This window comes from Solea senegalensis, linkage group LG10, assembly GCF_019176455.1.
Source record: "Solea senegalensis isolate Sse05_10M linkage group LG10, IFAPA_SoseM_1, whole genome shotgun sequence".
In the NCBI taxonomy this organism is placed as follows: domain Eukaryota; kingdom Metazoa; phylum Chordata; class Actinopteri; order Pleuronectiformes; family Soleidae; genus Solea; species Solea senegalensis.
The window spans coordinates 14594870-14612728 of record NC_058030.1 but is presented as its reverse complement, the minus strand read 5'-3'; the positions used below and the strand labels follow the sequence as shown (position 1 = coordinate 14612728).

Below are 17859 nucleotides of genomic sequence, written 5' to 3'. Positions count from 1 at the left end.
GTAAGTGCATGAAAGTATACAGGCCATATCAAAAAGATCCTTAACCCGAACTCCTCAAAAAGGGGACTGGCCTTGGACTGGTCACCAGTCCATCACAGGGCCACAGAGAGACAAGCAACCATTCACTCTCATACGCTCATATAATCAGTCTACTCTAAATTGCTGTACATAAATTGCTATTGCTATATATAAATTGTGTTCAAATTACCTAATCCCCAAATATCTATGTTTTAGGACTGTGGAAGAAAACTGGATAACCTGGCGAAAACCCACACACACGAGGAGAACATGCATTTTTTACACCAGTACAAATATTTAGACCATTACAAATATTTTCAACATTTTGACACCACGTAAGGTATTACATAGATATTACTACACACCATCTAGAGCAGGGGTCCGCAACCTCGAGAATCAGAAGAGCCATTTTTGACGCCTCTCCACCCAAATATAATTCATCTGGAGCCGCAAAACCTATTTGACCAATAAACTGATGACATCATCTAGTTTTTAATTATAGATATATATGTAGATATAAAAGAACTATAGTTTGTTGTATTTTTAAGAACTACAAAGGTAACAAAGGAAGAAAATAAAACACTACACATGCGGGCCTACCTTGAAATAAATCACAGGACTTTTTAGATCTATTTGAGTTCTAAAGTTATTTCTGGAAAACTGCTAAAATAAAAAAGTGACCCACTTTGAAATAAATAAAACAGTGTTTGGATTTCCTGTAGTTCCTGCTTGTGTGTGCAGTATGTGGGTGCAAAGATGGACAGGATTCCAAATGTGTACTTCCTTCATGTACACATGACTTCATTTCTGTATTGGGAATGGCTGCATATTTTTAGTAGCCCAAATATTGAAACACTTATTCCTCTTTATTTCTCGCCTTGATTTTTAATAAGGTGTCCACTACAGAGCCCTACAGCGCCCCTAGAGCCACAGGTTGTAGACCCCTGATCTAGACTGTACAGAATTAATGATGTCTTGTGTTGGAAATGCAACAGTGAAAAGGGGACGTTAGTAAGACCTCTCTGGAATCCCCTTAGGTCCACAGCTCTGTTTACTGGGAAATAAATGTTTACCAAATATATTCAAATGACACAACACAGGGTGGAATGAAAAGGAAAAGTCTAAAGTCAAAAAGTAAAAACCCTGTTTTAACTTTGAAATAAAACAAATAATGCAAATAAAACAGTAAAATACAACACAGAGTGGAACAAAATATGAAAAGGCTAGAGTCAAGAGGTTAAAGTCCTGTTTTCACTTTAGAATGAACCAAAAATGCAGATAAAACACAATACAGTGTGGAATAAAATGGAGCTAGTTAAAGGCTAGAGTAAAAAGATAAGTCTTCTTATTTCAATATTTAGTGAGCTGGCTTCTCTGATATCTGATCTAAGGGTAGTGTGTTCCAAAGTTTAGGGTGTAGTATAAAATTATAAGGCGTGTATAAATGTGGAGTGGAACCCTATTTAGGAGTAAACTGTGATTTTATAAAAATGTAAACAACATAAATCCAGATTGTCTTCAAAGACACCTGTTATACCCACTCATTACACAGAACCGTGACACAGAAATATCCCAGGTAAGGAAACAGCGGTTTTATTGTAGTAGGCTAATGTGGATCAAAGTTTTAACAATAATGCAATGGCTTGATTCCCAGTGAGCTATTCTTGAACCATGAACAATGCCATGCTGAGTGGATTGCAGCTGTCATTACTGCACATTTAATGATTTTTTTTTTCTATGCATTGAAAATATCTGTTGTGAAAAAAATCTATATGGAACTAATACCTAGTCATTTTAGTATCCTGAGTATTTGAGTAACATTGAAGTGTGGATTTGTATTCCGAATACCTCATAAATATAGATAATAGTGAATTTAAATGACAGAAAAGAAAAATGGAGCAGCTTTTCCTTGGGGTGTTGTGGTTCAGTGGGCAACCAAACAAATAATTGCCAGGGTGAGAGGGTAATCTAACATCAGCATGACCCAAAATGAAAAGAAAGAGAATTTGATCATTTATTAGTTAATTGCAGGGGCCACATGGTTGGTGTAGTGGTTAGCACTTGGCCTTTCTGCATGTAGTTTGCATGTTCTCCTTGTGTGCGTGGGTTTTCTCCGGGTTCTCTGGTTTCCTCCCGCAATCCAAAAACTATGCAGATTTGGGGATTAGGCAAATTGGTCACTCTAAATTGACCGTGAGTGTGAGAGTGAATGGTTGTTTGTCTCTATGTGGTCCTGTGCTGGACTGGCAATCTGTCCAGGGTGTACCCAGCCTTTCGCCCTATGTCAGCTGAGATTGGCACAGCACTCCCTGTGACCCTCATGTGGAGGATAAAGTGGTAGAAAATGGATGAATGGAATAGTTAATTGCGATAGGGAGCCTTTGTGATAAAGATGCAAAATGTGGAGAAGCTTATATTTAAAAATAAAATTTTAAACACATTTCTCAGAAAACTCTTTAGATATAAAGGAAAGGTGGCTGTTAGAAATGAATGTTGTTATTGAAGCTGAGGAGTGGGAGGTGGTGTGTGGGCAGGGTCATAAAGTCACTCATAGTCCAATGTGGAAGGAATTCAATTGGAAATTAAAAATGAGATACTTCAAGACACCTTCAGTTACATCAAAATAGGACATAAATAATTCAAATCTGTGCTGGAGGAAATGTAAACAGATTGGGGACCACACTCACATCTTCTGGGATTGCTCGATACTGATTCCATTTTGGCAGTGGATCCAAGCAGAAATTCAAAACATTTTGAAAATTAAATTACCACTGAACCCATTGCATTATATACTGGGTTTGACACCAGGTGAATATATAGAGAAAAAGAAAGTCCAGCTATTACAGATTCTTCTACTTGTGGCAAGGAAAATGATAACCCTGTCCTTGCTCAGGCCCCTACCTCCCACCCTTCAACAATGGCGAGGGGGGCTAAAGAAAGTTTTTTTTAATGGAGATTATAAAGATAACAGCAAAACTCCAGGTTAAAATTGACTTGTTTTTGGTTTTGTGGGCCCCCGCCATTTCCCACTTTGGATGGCCAGACAGATGAACTGGTAGTGGCTTGTTGTAAGAAGCTGTGTCTGTTTTTGTCATTTCGTGGGGGTCGCCTGTTGAATGTACTTTCTCCCCCCTAGTTGGGGTTTAATTTAATTTATATGGGATGTCCAAATGTGTAGTAGATCTTGACTAGATTTGTATGTTTTCCGAGACACTAATTGTTCTTCGTTTTTGTTTTTTTCTCTGATGTTGTTTTTTATATGCATAAAAAAAAATTTAATGGTCCGTTGTTTTTAATATTTTAATGGTTTCAACCTAATATTTACAATTTTAAAATGGTTTTATAAACTTATCTGAGTCACCTACTTCCAATCCAAGGAGGTACAGGTTGCTCTGTCACCTTGCAACAGCCAGACCCTATAACTGACCCAGATAGAGACACTGACAGCAAAGCACTGTCACTAACATAATAAAAAGTGTTCCCTTTAAATGAAGGTCAGAGTTCTTTTTACACTTTAAAAACATTAATGTAATGTTTTCTTTACTATTTAATCTTATTACCAACAGGGCCTGAGGAACCCAGACCTTCTTGTTGTGAGGCAACAGTGCTAGCCACTACACCGCCCTGTGGCCCTGGACCACTTTTAATGTTTTTAAATTTCCCTATTTTCTCCCATGTATGAAAAAAAACTGAATATGTTCATTGATTGATTTATTTACTACAGAAGCAGGTTTTGTACAGAGAAGGAAGAACGACTGCTGGTTCAGTGCCTAACACTGACGACACTGAGGAGATACTGTATACATATATATACATCACATTATACTATGTATAATATGTATATACAATGTGTACAAATTATATATATAGCACATAGTGAATCTTGTGATGTGCTCCTAATATAATAAACCCTGTCTCTACCTGGAGAATTTATAAGCTTTGCTCTTGCACCACCATTAGGCCAACTGTAAAAATGCATGTTCCTTGAATCCAATAATGTAATATAATGCTTTTATAGGGGTTCAGTGATGAGGAAACCATTCCAGTGCCAGTCCCAGGGCAAACATCACAGTTTGTAAATAGCCCACTGACATTGACTTGAACTTCTGGATCTCAAATCCTGCATTTTATTAGAGAAAATCAATATTTTAATTTTATTTTGCAGGTTAATTTAATTTGAATGTATACATTGGTCCTTGAGTTGATGCAAGCAATGTGAGACATGCTATACAAAGAATAATTTATGTTTATTTATGCTATTAACCTTATGCCAAACAACTATTTTAATATTTTATTTCATTCCATCTTATTGCCTATTTTACTGTTTTAATATCCATATATTATGCCTTGTTTCCACTGCTGTATTTCTATTTTTTGCATGGAGCATCTGGAACAAAAACAATTTCCCCCTGGGATTAATAAAGTAATCTGATTCTGATTCTGAACTACACCAGTCTGATACCATGTAATTATCACATTAAACGATAGGGGGAGCCCCTATGTAGTGTATCTACACTACTGTGTAGTATCACGTCCAAAACGTGCACCGGGAAGTTGTTGACTTTAATCACCTGCTGCTAAGTTACTGTGCCCAACAGTCATCGGCTGAACGAACCTGTTGGTTTGGGATTGGTTGAAAACTGAAAGTACAGCACAGTTTCAGGAGTTGTTCCTGTTCAAAGATTGCAACAGGGAAGTGGTGGTATCTTGCCTAATTTGCCTAATGATGAAATAAACGTCACTGGAACCGGAAAATGAGCACACTCATGTAACTTCAAAGAAGTTACCTGACTCACACACCCACAGTGTTTGTAGTCATAGCTATCCTTTAATGTAGTTCACAGGCATTCCCTTTAAACGGCAACCGCACTATGAACCCGGCGGGGCACCATCAACACGAACTGTTGTTACTAAACCAAAGGAACACGCCCGTTTGCGAAATCCATAAACGCAAGCTGTATAGTGACTTATAATATACAGAATTTGAATATTTCCATGCCCCCCTATATGCTCACACACGGTGTTATTTGTAGAGTAACTAAAACCCTCTCCCCTCCTCGTTGCGCAGTGGTATCGCCCTCCCCATCTGTTCAGCTCCGGTGAGACCGATAGAAACAGATTGTAGCGCTCCCAGAGTCGGCTGCGATGTTAACTGTCCGCACACAACAAGTTTGGTTCTGTTTGTAATGTTACGGATATATTATGAGTCGCCGAGGAAACTACTTTCTAATGTGAGGAACAAGCGACACACCACTTCTGCTGTCCAAACATGTCCCAGGGATGTATGATTTCTGTGGAAGAGATCCAGTCTTGGTGGGAAGTCCCCGCCATAGCCCACTTCTGCTCGCTGTTCAGGACAGCGTTCAACCTTCCAGACTTTGAAATAGAGGTAAGTGAGCATTGTTGTTGCTTTCAGTGACACAAACGTGTACAGTTGCACAAATGAAAAGTTGTTTGTGTCAGCTTTTTCGTCTCCGCCGTGTGTGGGGCGCTTCTCGTTTGAACGGCTCTTTGATTATCCAGCTTAGCAGCAGTGTTCTTTGAACTTCTCGTTCGGTTAACGTTAGTGAGGCAATCCTGTTAGGTAACCAGCTAGCCAGCTCGTTAGCACGGCTCAAATGTGCCGTTTACAGAGCTAATTACTGGTGTTCACAAGTTTACGTTTGTCGTATGAAATCCTCAGCGGCGTAGTGCCGCTCCAGCTCCTGTAGTATTAGTATGAGAGGATGCTCGTGCGACCCTCGGTAACTTCATGTGGAGACGCTCAGCCATGTGCCACTCGTTTGTTTTTATTTGGTTTATGCTGATGGACGTTTATGATAAGCAGGAAATTGACAATAAAAATACCTTAACTTACACCTTAGCTTACATTTAATTTGTTAAACTACAAGCATTTGTTACAGATATCAAAATATCGCGCTCTAGCTCAAATTTTAGACCTGGATTCATGAATACTCTATTTTACTGTATTCTTCACACGATTTTAATCAGATAAAGTTAAGTTCATGGCGTGAGGTTCGAGTTTATTGTCTTGCAGTTGCAAGCCATCTGGCTCGGGTAGCCATAGGGACGCAGATGCTGTTCGGGCATTGTTTGCTCGCCCAACTCCCATTTTGTTGAAAGAAGTGAACGTTTAAACGTTTGTTTGGTTGTAGAGCTGAACGTGTCACACACACGCCTCTCCATGTCACTCATAATACACGGAATTTATTACACTACGGTTTCATAAGTTCAACTTCATCACACGGCACCCTTTGCTCCCTGTTTGTTTGTTTGTTTGTACTTTTCATTTGAATATACATTATATTCAAGAGTAATATTAGGGATGATTGTGATCATTCAATGCTCGGACGAATGATTGCTCTTTTAAAGAAAAAAAAATGGTAAGGTCAACATCACGCATCAACAACCTCCATCACTCATTCATCCCCACCCCCTTCCATAGAAGAGAGAGGGAGAATCACACGTAGGCATCGCTTTGTTATTAAACGAGGTGCAGGCCAGATGGGGGATCGCCTTGCACGTAGTTTACATAAAAGTTGGGGTTCGCGTGTTCTTGCCTTCTGCTGTAGGCGATTCGAATTTACGCAAAATACGCAAAAGGATCAAAGCTGTGCGGTTTTACTTTACGAACGTTTCTGTGTGTCAACGGTTAATTGAGCTGTTTGGGTTTTGTGTGCTGCCACGCAGTGCAAGTGATGTTTTCATCCTGAGCTGCATCACATGCGTGGATACTTCATTTGGATGATGTGGATGAGATATTAAGATTGATATAGTAATCATATACTTTGACATCTTTAATCAGATGCAAGTGTTCAAGGTCATAACTCATAACTGTGGTTTTCCAGTTGTAATGGATGGCAATATGAATAAGAACATGCTGTTGCAGGACTTATGTTGCACACATAGTCTCTGTGCGTCCTTATGTCCATGACTTTGTTATATAATGTAGGTTTTTGTTGCCAATATCATTAAGTAAAGCCAATTTAATCTGCTTTACAATAAGTGCCTTGGCATGATGTGTGAAGTGTGAAGAGACTGTTTTTCTTGTCTGTTTTTAGTTATGAATGCAGCGGGTTGTTTTAATGCATTTTTGGTTTGTAGTGTACAAATCAGATGCTCTTTTTGTGATACCAGAAGATCTAGATGTATTTTATTCCACTAATGGTCCAGATGTGACCTCAGTGACAGCTGAGTATCCAATTCTGTTCCTTTGTATTATATTACCAGGGCCACTAATCTCTTCTTTGGTGTAAATCAGGCATTTGGACAATTAAACCATATCACGAAATGTTGCACATACACTATACACAGATTGGCTAGGTCGTGTAGAAGGCGTCAGGTTTAGAAAAGCATTCAAAAAAACAAAGCAAAACATATTCCTCCGTACATTTATACACACAGCTAGCATATGGATCCTTACTTTGATAAGTCAGCATCTTAAACTTACAGAATGTGGTCTCCTGTGTGATGATGGCACTATTCTGAATTACTCTCTACAATAAGCTACATCTTATCCATCACATCTAGTTGAGAAACATGTTGATTCAGTCATGTCCAATTATTTTTATTGTCTATCAGCTTTATGATTTACTTACTCAAATAATAGTTCGGTTTGAAATTCTGATTCAACAGTGTTACTGTCTGACAATGTTGTGTTGAAGAAAAAGGAGGAACTGACGAGACAGACATGTTTGTTTTGCTTAATGCCACATACCAGCAACAAGACAAGCTGGCCTGGGCACTTTCACAAGTGAGGCATTTTAACTGACTTCCACTTTGTCTTGTCCTATATAGTTGTGGTTAGTGAAAATGAAATCTGTTTCTGTCAGCTAAAGAAGTTTTTCCACTTGAAGTCATTGTTGTTGGTCTTCATCTACAGATGATTTTAGCTGTCTGAGAGTAGCTGGATGGTTAAATTACCCAAGAATCAGCATTGAGGAAAGGGGGGGGGGCAGGAAGTGGCTGTCATTGTTCTTGACGGAGTGGCGGGTGTGTTGTGAGTTTTACTGTGGTCAGGGCTTTAGTGTCAACATGCTCAGACATACTATATCAGTCCTTACATGAAGACATTGTCTGACACTGGCTGCAGATGAACTGTATCAGGCTTTGCCACCTGGCCAATATACTTCTAACAGCTGAGGTTAGTGATGTGGTGTCTGATGGCCTCAGACAACTCTGCATGTTAAGTATTTTTATTTTTATTATTCACGGTTTTTCTCTCTCTGGTGTTGGGGAGACTCATAAAAAGGGTGTAGGGAAACGCAATTATTATTTGTTTTTAATATTTCGTTGTAATGAGTGATTAGTGAAGGCTTAAAGGACTTGTTGGGATGAGTGCTTTTGAGATTCTGGTAGTGTATGCCAACAACTGATCTCAGGATAATCACCTGGCAAACTGTAATAATGTCACTGGAATACCCATTTCTTTGCTTTTCACCATGGAAACTTCAGCAATTGATATTTGATTCTATATTGTTTTGGACCCCGTGAAATTAGTATCGGGTTGAATTTTGACAAACTCACTGATCCACTTCAACTTGAGCTTCTGTGATACTGTTGGAGCACCCCTTTTCTGTCTATGGTGCTGGTCAGTGATAATAGTGGCTCCCCCCCCCCCACTCCTTGGCTTGCCTTACAAAACAGCCTGCCACACATTGTTCCTGGGCTGATACACTTCGCGGTTGCTGGTTTCCACTCTCCTGCTGTAGGCAGGGAGATGGGAAAGGTGTGTATATTGGTGTGGAGGAATAGGGAGGAAAGAAAGAATGAATGAATTAATGGGAGGGAATGGGAAAGAGGGTAGTTGAGAAAGGTCAGGCAAAGAGAAGTGGGGTAACCAAAGGATAGCAGTAGAAAGAGCAAGGGTGATCTACAGGAAGGAGGCCCAGAGTCAGCATGGCTGTCCCCCTTGTTTGGCCTTTGTCCATGTGGCATATGCCTGATTTCTTGGCTATGCATCTGTGAAATTATGCCCAAAATCCCACAGCCAACAAACTCTACAGGCCTCTGTTGCTGGATCCTTACTGATGTGTCCTCTATTGCTCAACATGCCAAGGCCCTTTGTCCCTGTCCTCTTCCCACTCCATGCTCTGCTGGCAGCCTGTTGGCAGATTATCATGCATTTAGTCAATGTATCTTCATCAACTGCTTGTCATCATCTGCATTGCATTGTTGTTCGGAGTATTCATCATCTTCAAACTGTATATGGTTTATTTTGTACAAATTATTAACGCAGCTTTTTGCTTTTGCCGTGTTGTAGAAATTGGAGTGAAATCTCCTCTAATCAAACATTCTGGCTTTGACAAAAAAAGTTTAAATTCAAAGGCCTGTTGTGTTATATTAGCCGTTCCTTTACAGCAGGTCTGGCTATTATCGTGTCCCAAGACTTGAAGCTACAGAGTGGACACATTTGTCCGGGCGTCAGTGTCACCCTGGTGTGAGAAGAAGGGTTCCGGTTCATGTCCATTTGGCCCCCTCAGCAGTTTGAGTTGTTTATTATCTTTATCTGCTGATATGTAATTCACTTCCATATGCAAGTTTAAAATATGGTTAAATAGCATTCAAATCCATATTCACTAAGATAGCACACCCATTTTATGACCTTGCTGTTCCCCTGGCACTAAAGACATGCCAAAAAATGTGCAGGTTTATAAGTCTTTAAGATTAAAGTCTTAAATAATTGGTTTAAATGCAGGGCTGGACGATATGACCTACACCATTAGTGTAAAACATTTCAAATGTCATATTTAAAGATTGATTTTTGCACTTGTTGAAGAAAGTTTAAGATGCTATTTAACAGTTAACAATTATTTTTGTGCACAGCTGATGGGAGCCAGTCAGAAAGTTGTTGTTTTTTTTGAACGAGCCAGCAAGAGTTAGTGTGGATGGCATAACTGTAGCAGATGTGATATATTTTGGCATTAAAACATTTTTCTTCCTTTTTGTTGTTTCAAGTGTTTTTCAGTATCTTCTAAATTTCCTTATGTTCTGATTAGACCTCTTGTCACAAGTGTGTGGGTGTATACTACATAGACTGTAATTGATTGGCAGCTCCTTCACTTCCTTTTTGTTTTATTGCACCTGCTAGGGTGGGGCAGATTACACCATTATTATTGTTGTTCTTAGTGTTGATCATGAGGGCATACTCGAGAAATCCACACCCATCCTCGTTCTGACTAGATGTTGAATTATCCAGGGCAACTTAAAGCTCCATGCTATCCATTAACTTTTCACCCGTCAACTCTTTATCCACACCATTCCCTCATTGGGTTCAAGGGCTAGCCTCTGTCTATCTCCTCCAGCTCTATCTCTATTGCCGTCACTAGTTCCAGTACCTCATATCCAATAACAGTCCCTCTGCCCCAGCCCCTTCTCAAGCCCCAGTAGTCGCCCTGTCTCTGAGCCTCAGCCCCTGGCATCACCATGACTAAACCCCAGATGGTGGTTCTTTCTTTCCCTTCCCCCTGGAGGGTGAATGCTCCACGCTCTGACTGGGTGCTAGCTGCTGCTGCATTCATGAGGGGGGGTGGCTCCTATTTTTTAAAGCCTTCAGTGTGATTGTTAAAGAAGATTTAGTCTTATTAGATCTGCTAAATAAGCGAACACAGACTGCCTGTGAGCATGTCCTTGTTTCTGTTTTCTACAAAGCCATGGATTAATGGGGTAACAGGATCATGGCCCAACTTCACACAGACACATGCTCTTGCCAATTCCCAGTTTTTCTGCATTTTTAACTGTAGATGGTCACTTTATATATATATGTGTGTGTATATATATATATATATATATATATATATATATATATATATATATATATATATATATATATATATATATATATTGCAATCCCACCCCTATCAGGGTGTTTTGATGTCAAGTCCAAGGATGATTGGTGATTTGTGGCAGCATATAACTTGCAAAAACAAGTGGAAATTGATCTTGCTCCACAAGCAAAACGATGTGTGCCATAATGACCTTTACCATTGCTGTCATGGATCAGTGACTAGTGACAGAAATCCCAAATAGTATGTTTACCTGTGGCCAACCTCTGACACTTGCCTTTCCAGATTTGGCTCAATAATGCCTTCAGATCTTTGTCACACTCTTACCCCTTGAAGATCAAAAAAAAAATTAATACCCCTGTTTCATGTGCTGCAAGCTGTGCTTTGTAAGAGGCTGTTGCCCCTCCCCCGATTGTGATTGACAAGTTAGGGCAGTACATGCATCAGATGGTTTCACATGGGGAGTGTGTGCACGGGGACAAGGGGGGTGGGGGGGCATACACTGGGGTTTGTTTCAGCCATCTCCATTGTTGCAGCTCCCCATGGTTCCCAGTCTCTGTCTCCAGTCTGGGGCAGCATCCCTCTACTGTTGCTGTCTAACTTTGTGTTTGTGAGTGGATATGAAGGAGAGGTGGGAAGAGTCAGTCAACACAACTCATGAGACCTTCCTTACACCCGGCCTCATCCACAGTCCTGGAAAAGCTTATTGATGCATTAATCTAGCCTGTATTTAGAAACTGTAATTTATTTTGTGGTTATGGGTGTCTGTGTGACTCAGTATCATTGTAACAGTAATAAAGAAAGCTGTTTTATTCTGTAGGATAGTGCTCATTGTTTATATAGGATACAGAGTAGACACAGAAATTAAATGAGAGGCAGCAGAGAGATTTTGAGGCATTTTCATTTAATACGGCTCCAAATGCTGCTCTGAATATGCCTGTCGTCCACACTACCCTGGTGTTTAAAACTGCCCTGTTTCTGTGGCTGCATTTTATTCTGGACAGGCAAAATCAGGAACCTTTGGAAATGAAGACGCAATTTCCCACTTTCACTTCCTCACTTTTTTTTCAGCTGCAAGGGGCTTTGAACGAAAGGGTCTATTACACTTACCAGGTTACCCTTTAAAACGGAGTTAAAACACTGGTCTGGGTGCAGTTTGTTTTTATCTTCAAACATGGTTTTTAAATGAAAGTTTAGTTTTCTAGATTGTTGTTAAATCCAATCAATCACTGTTTGTTTTCAGAATATTACTGACACCCGTTTACAGTGGGAGACGGGTCCTGGAAACCAGGTTGGGAATGGTAACATTAACTATGGTAATGAAGACAGCTCCTCACCTGTTGCTGTTAGTGTCAGCCCTATGACACTGAATGTTAGCCCTCAGTGGGTGTTCAGAACAAAAGCCACAGCATGGGCATATTGTTCCTCCTCCTACATGATGAAATGCAATCCAGGAAAGCCGGTTTTTGCCATAGATTTATGAGTTGGAAGGCACAAATCTTTTGTTAAAACAAGTTCTCAGGGATAAAAATATGTTAGCCTTTGTTCGGATGATAACCAAATAAATAGTAGAAATTTGGCATTGTTGCAGCAATATGTGCACGTTTCAGTAGCCAATACACAACCTTGCCAGCTAATACCACTGTGTTCCAGCGAATGCTGACACCGGCTCTGCTTTTGGGCATTCCTGTTACATCATGCTGCGGCCTCATTCATATGAATGAGGGGGCTGTGTATATTCATAGAGGTCGGTCTGAACGTGGCCCAAGTGTCTTGGGAGCCATTGCACCGTAGTTTGGGAATGTCAGGACCTTGACATGCAGGGCTTACTTCAAAGACCTAGAGCCAGCAGAGCGCAGTGCTGTTTCACCAGTCATGTTCAGTTAAATGTTGGATTTAAACACTGTGTAAATATGAGAGCCAATCACCAGCTGTCCGTAGACATGCTCAACATTCAATTTTACAAATATCTCTAATGAAATAATCACCCATTTTTAAAATACTTTCTCTTCTCAAAAGCATCCTTCAAGCCTGCCTGCAAAAAATAAAAGTTTTTAAGATTTAAAACACAGTTGACATATTTATTTATTTTTATATTTTTCTTGATTTTGTGGCATTTTCTTTGCAGGGACTTACTGACTTTAGTAACTGCTATTTAAAAAAAAAAATGCCCTAGCCCCCAAAACAGAGGCCTTTTAAGGAGACCTTAAGATACAAGTGAATTAAATGCCAATCTGATGGGATTTTAAAACAAACAATTTAAGATAATAAAAGGGCTATTATTTGTCTACTTGATGCCTTCAGGGTGAATTTTAACTTTGAGAATGGGACCATTCAGATGTCAAGTGAAGTGTCAAGCACTTTATTTGAGGGAGTGGATGATGTTGCTTCAGTAGAACAGGCAGTGGAAGTATGAGACATGTATTGAAATATGCGGTCACACCGAGTTGCCTCATGTCTCCAGACCCACGTATCCAGGGAGTGAGGCCAAGGCTAAGGGTCTCTGTATGGGAAGAGTTTAACTGGGATGGATCTCTCAACTGTCCATCTCATCCACTACAGTCCAGCTTCCTTTACCACCTGGCCATGGCATTGACACTATAATAAAACTTGACTGTGCACTGGCACACCACTGTGTGCTCATTGTTCCCACATGATAGAGTAGCTTATTCAACAACCTGTTCTGTCATCGGCCTTCCTCTTGTTTACATGAGCAAATAGTGTTGTTGCCTGTAAGGCTTGGAATAATTGTTTTTAAACTTCTAGGTAAGGCAGGTGTCAAGGATGTGGCTCAACAGACAATGTAATGCAGGCATAACTAATAGCTAATCAGCCAACAAGTAGTTTTGATGCAATCGGTGAGATAAATTTGGCAGTAACTCAAAGATGCTGATGCTTTCCTCTCATTAGATCAACAATACATCCTGAGGATGCGAGGGCGTTTTCCTGTGGCGTTACGGCTGTGTGTGCATGTTTGTCATGTGGCAGGAGGTGGTTACGTGTGGGGGTGGGGGGTGTTGTCAGATGATGGCTCCTGGAGGAACCATGTGTGAGCTGAAAGTGGGAGGGGAGTGGGGGAGGAAGAAATAAAGAAAGAAGCAAAAGAGAGGAAGAGAGGAGCCTTTACACAACAAACAGGCCTCCCTTCCCCCTCCAGCCATCCGTGCATACATCCTCCAACTGTTGGTGATATAGACCCCGAAGGAGCTGTTAACAGCAGTGGCATGGAAAGTGTTTGCTGTGAATGTAGCCAGAGGCCAACCCCCTGGTACTGCAGGCTCTATGGATCTGCTGCAACCTTGGGGCTCCTACTCTTTTTTTATCGCAACCATTCCTCTCTTTTCTCTGTCCTTCTCTGTCACATGCAGCTCGCAAGGTCTTGACACAAATAACAGAACGTTTCTTTCTGGCCTCGATATTCAGTTCCTTTTTAAAAATGTCTGTTTACTTATGCCTTGGTATATCTACCTCACAGGTATCCATATAAGACAAGCCTGCTGTGTTCACACCGTATGATTTTCAGATAAAATTGTTCAAATGTCGAAGACCTTTGCAACAGGCTAATGAAAGTCCTAAATTGGCAGTTGACACTCATTGTGTGTGACATATTTAAAGATGTGATGAGAGAGGCTCGCAGATGTGTCACAGACTGATCAGATTTTCAATAACCCCAGCCGATCAGAGGCCGTGGTGATGTGGTGGTTATACAGAAAACCCATAACAGGAATACAACACTGGTACATCCGAGTCAGTATGAGCAATACTACTTGAAAAAACTTCAGTCACAGACGGCAGGGATACTAGAAAAGGTCAGTGGTTGACCTGGACTCAGTAAATTGAGAAAAAGTATACTTGGTATTGTGCATGTTTTCCTCCTAGTAGAAGATAGTTTAATGTGTCTCTTGTGTGTTGTACATTTTTCATATTTCTCACCCCTCATTTAACCTTTTTTTTCCTTCTATTAAATGGCCATGGTTAGAGATTATCAGCAAGTGATGATCCTTGTAGTTGAATTGCATGGCGTAGAGTGGCTGAGATGAGCATATCCATCATGGATGTTTATGGAGTTTGGTGTAAGCTGTCCTTGTTATATATTTCTTACAGATCACACCATGGCAGAGTATATTATGAAAAGCCGTTTGGACAATCTCTGCAGTGTTTTGTTGTTGGTTGTGATTGATTTTCATCTGCTGATTTTTGATATCTGCCAATGAAATTAACTTTATACTTGGCCTTGCCTCTGAATCATGAGATTTCATATTAAGTTAGAGCATATTAGCAACAAAACAAACTCATTCCTTCCACTCTGAACAATACAATTCTGGGATTTGACTTTTGTATTATTCAGTAGCACCTTTATTTGCTATCTTCAGTTGAGATATAATTTTTTTTAATCTGTTTTAGGTCCTGAAATGTCTTTGCTTATGTTAAGGAATATGGAAAAACTGCTTTGTGAGGGGAATGCTTAAAATGTATTCTTAATTGTTGAATAGTGACAATAGTGACTGGCATTACAATGTGTTTTCTGTGATGGTATTGCAATCGGATCTGACCACTTGCAAATACACCTGTGGGTGGATTGTTATTGCATCTGCGAAACCACTTCAGTAGGTGGTTGAAGACGCCCTGTGACCAGATTAAACAGAAGTGTAAATGCAATGCGTCTCTGATGCATCTCCGCTCCACCCACAGCGACTGAGCGGAGCGGAGGTACTCGGTGGCTACGAGCACAGTGACAAAACTTCTGCTTTTGTCAGTTCACCGCTTGTCAAAGACATCAAAGCAAAGAGGGAGTCCATACACTAGCGCAACTTCATGTGCGGCGCGCATTGTTGTTGTTGTTGATATGGCAGCACACAAAGGGGAGGTGACTTAAGGGGGAGTGACAGTGATCGGATGGTGTAAAACGCATGTTAATGCAGGTATAAAGGGGGCCTAAGCCAGAACGGCACTAATCTAGAATGACTCATTTTGGACAATTGATGGACAGCTATGGTCAGGTTTATGTAAACACTGTTTATTACCAACTCTTAATGCTAGGTAGGGTCTAGGTCACTATAAAGTTCTGCACCAAGTAAATCTCACAGATCTAAATGTCAGAAATGTGTTTTAGATGTGGAGTAAAGGTTGGCTCCTTTCTTTACTCTACATGGCTCCACACAAAGGTGAGGCTCTTCTAGAATGATTTTTTTGTGATAATATGACCAAGACTACTGGAGTTTCCTTCCCATGGACTACATCCATATTACACTAACTTTTAATTTAAAAATGTAATTTTCAGATCAAAATGACCAATCTCCTATTTACACTAGCAGGCACATGTTCAGGCCACCAGAATGACGGTGTGATGTACTTTTTTAAGGGTGTTCGTAAACAGATTACTTCTGAAACTGAGCTAAAATACTGGATGCAGATCATTTTCATCTGAAAACGCCATTTTTGAAACTGAAATGAAGTTAACTTTGGAAAAACGATGACGCTATAAGTTTGTTCCAAGTCTTCTTCTTCATTTTCTTTGTTTCCGTGTCAGTGTTACAGCACCACATACTATATACTACAGCATTTACAGTTTCCTGTGTATGAAGACATTTCTTGAAATAATGCCATGTTTACAGAAAACCTTTTATTAACTAAAAAGAACTGTAGGAATGTTCTGTTTTCATGTGGATAATGGCAATACTTTGTGAGAATGGAATAAGTAGCAAGTTGTGTTCACACCATTGGTGTTACTTTTAACACTACTTTACTTTCTTTTGAATAGTTTTATGGAATTGCTTCCAACATACATTTTTAAATATATATGTTTTAGGAAGGTGCTTTTTAACCAACCATCCGTCGTCTATTGCTTTATCCTCCACATGAGGGCCACAGGGCTGCTGGTGCCAATCCCAGCTGACATAGGGTGAAAGACTGGGGAACACCCTGCACAGCTCGCCAGTCCATCAAAGCAACTGTATTGGACTCAACAACTGGCTTGAGTGAGGATAAGAAACAGAGAGAGGAAAACCTTTACGTGTTGTCAGAAGGAGAATAGAATGCCTCAGTGTCTGTCAGCCCGTAAAATTAGGTGACAGTCCAAGTGAATCACGGCACGGTTGCGTTTCCACTAGCATAGTACCTGGTGGTGAGGTTCCAAGCTCATTGAGTAGGTATGATGCGTGACGTCGTCAGACCACTGTCACAGGAAAAGACATTCGACACAAAAATCAAGCCGAACTGTAGATCAGTTAAAGACTTAACAATCCTAAAAATGTCGGTTAATCTCCAACAACTACCAGGGAAATGTCTCAAATCTCAATATTTAACAGAGGTGTATTTAGCGACGGCACTGCTGATAGCGACTGGCGAGCGGCATCGCAAACACTGCTGCTGTATTTCAGTCCAGTGTCAGACTGTGCTCCGGTCATGGAGGACGTACTGAACAAATACTTTTCATTAACTGATTCTAGTGATTCAGTGAAAACAACTGCTTTACAAGTCACGAGTCACTCGTTTGTGTGTGTCACGTGTCACTCGTTTGTGTGTGTCACGTGTGGAAATGCAACCTGTCACGTGTCACGTGTGGAAATGCAACCTTAGCCGTGCTGTGCTGTGCTGTGCCAAGGTGAAGCGAGCCGGGACCATAGTGGAAAAGGGCCATTATAGTCCCACCTTTCTTTAGCGCTGGCATTCACTGTCACTACCTTTTTGTCATTGCTGTCATCCTTGTCTTGTGTTTGGACATCATTTGATCTATTCGCTTTATGAATACTTTTATTTCCTTTCCGTAATCTTGCTTGCTTTGTTCATCCTGTCTCTATGATTGTATACATTGTAATGATACTGGTTTGATTAAAGTTTTATGTAAGAAAAATTGCTTGCACTTAGCTGTAGTCCGCAGTACATGTTACAGTGCCACATACAGGCCTGGCATATGCACTACTGGGTTTAGTGTAGTTTTGGGCATTTTGTTTGGATGAAGACACTTCCTGAAGTGATGCCATGTTCACAGAAAACTTTTTTCTTCAAAGAAAACTTTTTTCTTCAAAGAAAACTTTTTAATTCAAAGAAAACTTTT

The 17859-nt window shown here is 40.3% G+C and overlaps 1 protein-coding gene across 2 annotated transcripts in view; it reads left to right on the top strand.

The window, feature by feature from the left end:
• Window positions 1-5112: 5112 nt before the first annotated feature.
• Window positions 5113-17859, top strand: part of LOC122775441 (cat eye syndrome critical region protein 2) — a 32914-nt gene continuing 20167 nt past the window's right edge. For both annotated transcript variants that reach the window (XM_044035309.1, XM_044035308.1), the window contains exon 1: window positions 5113-5407. In XM_044035309.1, coding sequence (XP_043891244.1) covers window positions 5288-5407 — 120 coding nt within the window. In that variant the 5' untranslated portion in view covers window positions 5113-5287. The remainder of the gene's footprint in view (window positions 5408-17859) is intronic.